This window comes from Phyllopteryx taeniolatus, chromosome 16 (genome assembly GCF_024500385.1).
Source record: "Phyllopteryx taeniolatus isolate TA_2022b chromosome 16, UOR_Ptae_1.2, whole genome shotgun sequence".
NCBI lineage: Eukaryota > Metazoa > Chordata > Actinopteri > Syngnathiformes > Syngnathidae > Phyllopteryx > Phyllopteryx taeniolatus.
In genome coordinates this window covers 16,242,306-16,252,035 of record NC_084517.1, presented here as the reverse complement: position 1 = coordinate 16,252,035, position 9,730 = coordinate 16,242,306, and the positions used below count along the sequence as shown (strand labels likewise).

Sequence of the window (9,730 nt, the reverse complement as noted above, 5' to 3'; positions counted from 1 at the left end):
AGGAAGTGTGGGGGTCTCGCCCTGTGTGCTATATATCTCCGCAGAGGCCTTTAAGCTCAGAGGCAATCATTGCCATAAAGGCAAAGTTTTCATCAGATCACAGGTGGGGAGCAAAACGAGGAAGGGGGTTCAAGTAGAGGTGTCGTTGATGAAATGTGTACCCCCCGAGACACCCCCCGGTTCGGCAGCGTGTATTTGCGTTGAACTCTAACCTCCTTGGGAATGAAGCACACGCCTACCACCAAGGACACCGGTCGCTGGTCACTTCATTAGGTACACAATCCCATGAGATCACCGTAATTTCTCGTGTATAATGCGCATTCCCCCCCCCCCCCCAGCATTTTAATGATAATGCTTTTCTGAAATGCTTGACCGTTTAATTTGAATCCCATTAAAATAAAATTTTATGTTTTTCGCCTGGTTCTTCATGTTTTCTTTAAAGAATTTTAACCATTTTACAAATTCTGCCTGGGTAATCAAACATATGAGCACATCTGTGTGTTTTCTAATTTACTAAATAAAAGTAGGGCTTTGAATTTCAAAATAAGAGCAAGTAAATAAAAAAAAAGGATTACGTGTTCAAATAAAGCACTTAACTTCAGAATAATTCTTTGAAACAAATCCTAACAAAATACAGATAACACTTCATGTTTTGATCATATGGGTAGAAGCAAAATCATGCATTGTAAAAATGCATTATATATGGGTTGAAGGGTTTTCCAGAATTTTGAGGTCAACTTTGGGGGTGCGTATTATACATGGGTGCACGTTATACACGAGAAATTACGGTACTACCAAGTCTGTCTTTTTCATGAAAATAATGTGGGAGACGTTTATATTGATGTGAGCCTTTCATACGGCAAGTCTTCATCCCACAATCACATAATTAGATGCCTGATGTGCACGTCTGCTGGGATTTGTAATACGCCTTTCGACAGCAACAATTGCCTTTGACACAACGCAGCGGGAAAGTGAGTTAGGTGTTAAATTTTGCGACCCTATTCCCTTTAACACAGCTGCCGTCCCACCCTCTGACACAGCTCTGATACCACCACAAAATCCGGGAAATTAGAGACTTCATTCCCCCATTCCGTGCTTGACGGTAATAAGTACTTTCAACACAACAGTGCAGGAGAAGTGAGTGTAGGGTGGTCAATTTCATAACCCAGTTCCCGTTCACAAAGACTAAGTCCCACGTGTAACCCTAACTCCGTCAGGCGGACAGCGACAACTGCTTTCAACACAACCGAGAAGCGAGCATTGAGTGTTAAACACACCCCTGTTCCAATTATCCCCTTTCACATAGACTGCATCCCACCTCTGACACGACCCTCCTAATGAATTAGCGCCTATCACCTGTACCACCTAAAGTGACGTGACAAGCTCGTTGCTAAGAATGTATTTGCCTAATTTGTGTTGCTAGGCTGCCAAGTCCCTCCCGTTAAGTGCCCGAGCACCTCTGTTGGCCCCCTTCCCCGCAACACCAGCCCTCCCTCCGCCTCAGTCTCAAAATAACTTCACCAACCATCTGTCACCGAGCTCCCAGGTCCGCTGTTGCTTAGAAACAAGTCTCACATCCTCGCCTAGATGCAGCCGCAATATGTCTTTAAGAATAAAAAGTCTTCATGAAGTTTGGACTCAGTGTGGAAAGTTTGAGCAACAGGTCCAGGAGCGCTTGAATGTTCCGGATCATTTTCATTAAAAAGGACTTAATGAATAATGTGTCGCTTAATTTGAAGCTCAAAAGGCGGATTTACATGAAGTACACGCTGCTTTCCGTAAGCACCTTGTGATTATTAATAGACACACAATTAGATCTCGTTGATTTGCATGCGGCAAATTAATTATCTGCAAGTTAAGCCGCCAACTAATGAGATTATTTCATTGTCCAATGCGTACAAAAACAACATTATGCTACAGAATGTAATACTCTACCACATAAACATCCTATTGTGCCCCTAAAATAGTAGATTGTGCCACAAATACACAATATTATGCCACCATTTTTTTGTTCTTTCACAAAATGTTACTTTGTGCCACAGAAACATTTTGCCACAAAATAACGTTGTGCCATGCAAACATAATATTATGCCATAAAGTATACAATTCTGCAAAAGAAAGGCTACATTTGACCATAAAATGCAGTTGTTGAAGGAAAACACAACATTGCACCACTAAATGCAATATTCTGCACAAAAAGGCTAATTATTGCACAAAAAAGGGCTATATTGCACCAGGAAAACACCCTATTATGGCACAAAAAGCAGTAGTGTTCCACCAAAATTCAACATTATGCCACAAAAATGTCCAATCGCACAGGGTTGACAAAAAATACAACCCCAATTCCAATGAAGTTGGGATGTTGTGTTAAACATAAATAAAAAACAGCAAATCATGTTAAACCTATATTTAATTGAAGACACTACAAAGACAAGCTATTTAATGTTCAAACTGATAAACCTTTTAGCAAATAATCATTATCTTAGAATTTTATGGCTGCTAGATGTTCCAAAAAAGCTGGGACAGGTGGCAAAAAAGACTGAGAAAGTTGAGGAATGCTCATCAAACATCTGTTTGGAACATCCCACAGGTGAACAGGCTAATTGGGAACAGAGAATCTGGAGTAATCACTGCATGTAAGCAGCAAGGCCGAAAACCAACATTGAATGCCCGTGACCTTCGATCCCTCAGGTGGCACTGCATCAAAAACTGACATCAACGTGTAAAGGTTATCACCACATGGGCTCAGGAACACTTCAGAAAACCAATGTCAGTAAATACAGTTTGGTGCTACATCTGTAAGTGCAACTTAAAACTCTACTATGCAAAGCAAAAGCCATTTATCAACAACAGCCAGCCGGCTTCCCTGGGCCCGAGCTCATCTAAGATGGACTGATGCAAAGTGGAAAAGTGTTCTGTGGTCCGACGAGTCCACATTTCAAATTGTTTTTGGAAATTGTGGACGTCGTGTCCTCCGGGCCAAAGAGGAAAAGAACTATCTGGACTGTTATGGACGCAAAGTTCAAAAGCCAGCATCTGTGATGGTATTGGGCTGTGTTCGTTCGTGCCAATAGCGTGGGTAACTTACACATCTATGAAGGCACCATTAATGCTGAAAGGTACATACAGGTTTGGAAGAAACATATGCTGCCATCCAAGCAACGTCTTTTTTCATGTACGCCCCTGCTTATTTCAGCAAGACAATGCCAAACCACATTCTGCATGTGTTACAACAGCGTGGCTTCGTAGTAAAAGAGTGCGGGGACTAGACTGGCCTGCCTGCAGTCCAGACCTGTCTCCCATTGAAAATGTGTGGCGCATTATGAAGCGTAAAATACGACAACAGAGACCCCGGACTGTTGAACAGCTGAAGCTGTACATCAAGCAAGAATGGGAAAGAATTTCACCTACAAAGCTTCAACAATTAGTGTCCTCAGTTCCCAAACGTTCCCAAAGAAAAGGTGATGTAAAAGCGTGGGAAACATGACCCTGTCCCAGCTTTTTTGGAACGTGTTGCAGGCATCAAATTCTAAGTTAATGATTATTTGCTAAAAACAATAAAGTTTATCAGTTTGAACATTAAATATCTTGTCTTTGAAGTGTATTCAATTAAATATAGGTTGAACATGATTTGCAAATCATTGTATTCTGTTTTTATTTATGTTTAACACAACGTCCCAACTTCCTTGGAATTGGGGTTGTAAATAAACCCAGGGGGCGTGGAGTTATTCAGTTAGGAAAAGTCATCCGTTTCTGTTAAACAAAAGGTTGTACTTATGGTCGCTGATGAGGTCCTGGAGGAGTTGGGTTCCTTGAACTGCAATATTCTGCAATAGAAACACAATATTTTACTACTTGTTTCCACATTGTGACATGACAACACACAATATTTTGCACAAAACACAATATATACAATATTCTGCCACAAAAATGCTGTATTTTGCTACAAAATGCTATATTGTGCCACTAAAACATTAGGGTGACATTATTCTTTTTCTATTGTTTCTTCAACCACGCCATACTGAGTTAAAACACTTCAAAACAGTTTACTCCCTTGTCAATGGCTCAATTTTGCTCGCAGATCAGCTCAAAAGGGGATTTACCTGAAGTACGTGTTACCTTTCGTAAACACACTAGGATTTATAAACAGACACACAAATGCACCTTGTTAATTTGAAAATTAATTAGCTGCAGGCAAATCCGCCAACTAATCTGATTTCCTTCGCGTAAAAGCAAAACAAAACATTGCTGATTACCATGACACCGACTCCTTTATTTATTGACTTTTGAATTAACCCATAAAAGTCGTTGAGCTGCTGTCAGGCTACAGCCTTTAAAAAGACGACAATGTGGATGTTACACCCCAAAACTGATACAGTCTGCCATGGAAATGTGAAGGTTTTAAACAAAAGATGTGATATTCAGCCAGATAAACATGTACTTTGCCACAAATTACTATATTGTGCCATGAATAAACAAAATACAATGCAACAAAAATGCAACATTTTGCCACGCAAAGACAAAGTTTTTCAACACAATGTACTATTACTATACTATTCGCCCACAAATGTTTTTTTACATTTTGCCACACAATGCTGTGTTGTTCGAGGCAAACAATGGATTGCTCCTAAAATTGTATATTGTGTTATCAACAAAATAATCATAAAAAAATTCGGCCGCAAAATGCTGTAACGTGTCACGAAAATATCAGCACGAGTCGGAGGAGGAGTCGTTTTTCACCACGACTAACGACTTAAAAACACACAAAGACGTTGTTTTACTCACTCTTCAGTAACTCACAATTCGGGACAGATCAGCTTTTTCTTCTACTTTATCTCTACTGCAGTTGTTCACACCTATCACATGATATTTAAAGTTGGTCTTTTTCTCATTTTAATAAATGTGCACTTATTTTGTGCCCCACCTTGGCGTAAAAAGTGGCAGGTGTGGTGGGGGGGGAGAAAAAAAAAAGCCCAGCCAATAAGCACAATAAATATTTGCCACGGCTCAAACAGATTTTATTAATTCATGTCTTCATTTCTGAGTGATAACTCGCCGGGTCAGACGGCTCCCAAGTGGTGGTGGCCGTTTCCATGGCAACCGGCGTTAAAACTCACCAGCCCCTTCATTAGGACCATCCGCCCCCACAAGAACTGTATCAGAAATTCTGTCTGGATCCTGATTTAAATAACTTTTCAAGGGAGTTAAAGTATGGCTCAACCCATACTTCCTGCATAAACAATATTTCCCCACAAAAATACTGCAAAATGCAATAGTGCGCCTCAAAAAGACAATATTGTGCCATGAAAACAATATTTGTCCACAAACAAAGCTATATTGCAACACGGAACAACAACATTTTGCCACAAAATGCTATATTCTGCCACCGTTGTATTGTGCCTTGAAAACACAATATTATGCCACCACCTTCAGCACTTGACGGTTCCTTACGTCTTAGTCACGCCTAAGCAGCAGGAAAGGCCCAACCTGCAATTTCCATTTTAAATGACTTATTTATAAATTACTTCTAGAAACTGTAGCACTTTAAATGTACTGAAAGCAGTTTTTCACTATTTCAGACCCTGTTTTAATGTGAAATTGTGATTTATGGAGTGATTTAATGTACTTGTTGATATGTCTTGTGTATGTTTGAAGTCATCTGCCACGAGACAATGGATGTAAATTATCTGTACGCTAACTTTGGCATAGTTACACAATTATTGGACTGGTGTTCATTAATGTGCATTGTCCCTTTTGAATAAAATAACATAAAATAAAATAAAATAAAAATTATGTATTTTTTTTCACAGTGCTATATCGGACCACCAAAACACAAAACTGTTCCCAAAATATGTTATTATGTCACATGGACAAGATTTGGCCACAAAATGTAGTTTTATGTTTAGTTTACGGTAAAGTTCAATCAAGAGTGACAATAAAGAGCTCGAAGGCGCTTTTTTGAAGGATTGGTCACTTTCTACCAAACTGTCGAGTTGAGTTCACTGACACCACACAGCACTTGTATCTCAAATGTTTACTCTCAAGTCAAGGCAAAACAAAAACAGCTCCACGACGACTCATTTCTTGAAAAACTTGCACTCGTATCGCAAGGCACCACTGCATTCTGAATCCATACTTGGTTGAGGCCTATGGTCTCTATTGAAGTGTACAAATGAGTTCCTTGTGGGACAGCAGCACACTCCAAAAAGCTTGACCCCATTATTAAAAAGTATATTTTATACTTCTCGTGATAAAATAGCATTTTTTGTTAGGTTGGCAAGTGACTGACTGGTTCATCCCAGAGGCACTGACTGCAGGTTCGTGGGGAGCTCATCATCACTTAAACGCACCAGAGCATCGGCACAAAAGGAGCGCTGGAGAGAGAGAAGGGCGTGGGTTGGCACACGCACAGTCTCTTATTACGCCTTGCGGACTCTTTTAAGACCCACGGAAAGAAGCCACCAGGACGTGGTCGCTCCACAATCCCAGCACTTTATCGTGATTGCGAGTGTTCAGCTCACTTGGGTTGTTCCGTGTGACCATTACGCACCAAACTGCAGAGACGAGAGGAGATCCACATCTGTTTCTTTCTTTCAATTCCATCACACCAAGTTTTTAGCTATTATATATATATATATATATATATATATATATATAATTATTATTATATATATATTTTTAATTATTATTATTTTTTTAGGCGCCATGAACGCCTCGTCCTTCCTCGACGCCACGCACGACGCGCTACTCAACGGCAGCCGGACCCTGGCGGGGACGCTGGCCACCTACTCCGGCAACGGCAGCGAGCAAGCGGTGACCGGGCACGGTAGTGCCGCTGGCGGCGGCGGCGGCGGCGGCGGCGGCGGCGGAGGCGCGGGAGCCGACGGAGGCTCCCTGGTCCTCCTTCAGGAGGAGCGCAAACTGCTGGTGATGCGCGTGGTGCAGATCGCCGTGCTGTGCGTGCTGTCGCTCACGGTGGTCTTCGGGGTCTTCTTCCTGGGATGCAACCTGATGATCAAGTCCGAGAGCATGATCAACTTCCTGGTGAAGGAGCGCCGGCCCTCCAAGGACGTGGAGACCGGCATGATCGGACTCACCTAGGGGAAACTGAGCCCAGGGCTTATCTGCATGAACTTAATACAAGTTTCTCCCGTCTCCCACACACGTCACTTAGTGAGGATTAGATATGCAACACGGTCACGTCTGCTTCCAATTGACTCCAAACGTATGTGGGAGCAACCTTTTGTGCGTAAACTTTGTGCAGCCAACTGTTGACGCGCGGATGGCGGAAGTGAGTTTAAACGTTGCCAACTCGAACAAAAACGGACGAAAAATGTTTACAAGCTGTGACCTCACGTTTGTTTCGCTTTTGTATTTTCCGGTAATTGTATTTTAATAAATGTAAACGGCATGATTGTGAATGTTTGTTTGTTTGTTTTTTTTTTTTTGGTTTTTTTTTTTTTTGCAGTGTGCTCTCTCTTCATTGCGCGTAACGGATGTGTGCTTAAAAAAAAGTATTTTTCTCCAGTTATTTGCGCAAATAGAAGGGGAAATGGGGCAAGTTTTGCGTGTTTTGAAGCAGACACTCGTTTTTGACAGCTTTATGGAGTGTTGCTGCTGTTCCCCATGTTTGGCAGGCTCACTGCTTGGTGTGTATCAAGTCATTCTGGGTCTGTTTTGCACTTTATTGGAAACAATACAAATGCTGCATGAAGTCGGGTTTTTTTTGTACCAAAGGAGACTGCAAACATTAAAAAAAACACACATTCAACTTTGTCTAATGGATTAATGTGTGATTAAGGGGATGGAAATACTACATTTTACGACAAAACCCTGATTTTGTCATGAAAAGTGCATCGTTTGGACACACAATTGCTGACACGTGACCTTTTAAATGTATTATGCCACACTATGAGATGTAATTTCCTCATAATACATATTTTTAAAGGTTTAAAGGTTACATCATGCCACAAAGTATAACGGTTTACCCCCCCCCCCCCAAAAAAAAATCATATAATTAACTGTAATATCCTATACTTTGCAATGAAAACGGTCCATTTTGTCATTAAAACATGAAATTCTGCCACAGTGGCGTGCAAAAAAGGGGGGCGTGGGGCGTGGGGGTTGCGTTGGCCCCGAGCAAACACCCGTGTGTTTGTGGGGGGTTGTCATCAATCGTCCATAAAACGTTGCAATGGTAAGGATGGAAGTTCCCAAAGAAAATCTGTATTTTGCCGGAAAATGCTATATTGTGCTAGAAAAACACAATATGACGCCACAAAAATGCAATATTTTGCAACAAACGCCATGAAAACACAACATAATACCACAAAATACACGTTTGGCCGTAAAAGTAACAAAACACTAGATTTTGCAAGGAATAGGGTTATGTTTGGAGAGAAATGCAAAAACATCACCATAGAAATGTTATATTTCGCTACAAAAAGTAAAAATTGTTATACATTTCCCCAGAAAATATTTCATTTCTGCTTTAAAACAATTTTTGTGCTTTATTTTAGCATAGAAATGCAAAACAAAACAAATGTTAGAGCTCATCACTTCCAGCACTTAACCGGATCCCACTCAAGAGTGTCCAACACTCAGGCCACTTGAAGCGCCATTATCACATCAGTAGGTGCAACTATAGATTGAGCTGACATCGGAGCCTATCTTAACACCAAGGCGACTTACGGACGTCGACGCTGGCCACCGAGGCCTCCTGGGCGCAGTCCTCATGATTATTTTATCACGCGCCAGAGGATCCGGGCGGCCGCCGTTCTCGCGAACACGCCCGTGCGTTCACACAGGATGCGCACGTCGCACGCCGAGGTGCAACAGAGCGGCAAACGCTCACGAGCACCTCTAGCCCGGAGAAACGGCATGAATAAATAAAAACGCAGCGGATAATTAGACGTCAGCAGCTGAGGACATTTCCAGGCAGCACTCAAATAACATTAAACGTGATGATTAACTTGTTCTGTGGATAGATACCTTTGCGTGGCAACAATCTACTGTGGAACTTGTAGTCTAAAAAAAAACAATACACAATACTAAAGTCGGACAAAAATTTTGAGCGCAACATTTACCTCAAAAGACACAAAAATGCTGTATCGTACCATGAAAACTTTATATTTTCCCACAAAAATGCAGGATTTGCCCACAAAATGCAACACAGGAAGACAATATTGAGCCACACAATAGTTGTGTCTTGCAATGCCACATTATACCACATCATGCAATATTATGCCACAAAAAAATGCTGTATCGTGCCATGAAAACACAATGTTATGCTACAAAAATACCACATTTTGTATCAAAATGCTATACTGTGCCCCCAATACACAACATCATGCCAAGAAAATGCAGTATTTTTCCCTAAAATATTTTCCCTAAAACGCTATATTTTGACACAAAAGACTATATCCTGCCATGAAAACACAATGCAATGCCAAAAAAAATGTTTATACTGTGCTGCAAAAACGATATATTGTCCCATCAAAACACAATAATATGCAACAAAGTTATTGATCGTGCCAAAAATGCATTATTCTACCATAAAATTCTGCGTCGTGCTATGCAAACACAACACTATATCACACAGTGTAATATTCGACCATGGAGGGCTTTATTCGGTGAAAATCTACTCAGAGGCAGAATAGACCGGGTTTTGGTAGTTTTGCAGACGAACACAAGCCAGCGTATTTGAAAGACGGAGGTCTGCGGCGCTGTG

General features: G+C 41.2%; 1 protein-coding gene across 1 annotated transcript; it reads left to right on the top strand.

The window, feature by feature from the left end:
- The first annotated feature begins 4,369 nt into the window (after positions 1-4,369).
- On the top strand, positions 4,370-7,421 carry rprml (reprimo-like). The gene has a single exon (XM_061749136.1). The coding sequence runs from the start codon at positions 6,706-6,708 to the stop codon at positions 7,099-7,101; it is 396 nt and encodes a 131-aa protein (XP_061605120.1). The 5' UTR covers positions 4,370-6,705; the 3' UTR covers positions 7,102-7,421.
- The last annotated feature ends 2,309 nt before the right edge of the window (positions 7,422-9,730 follow it).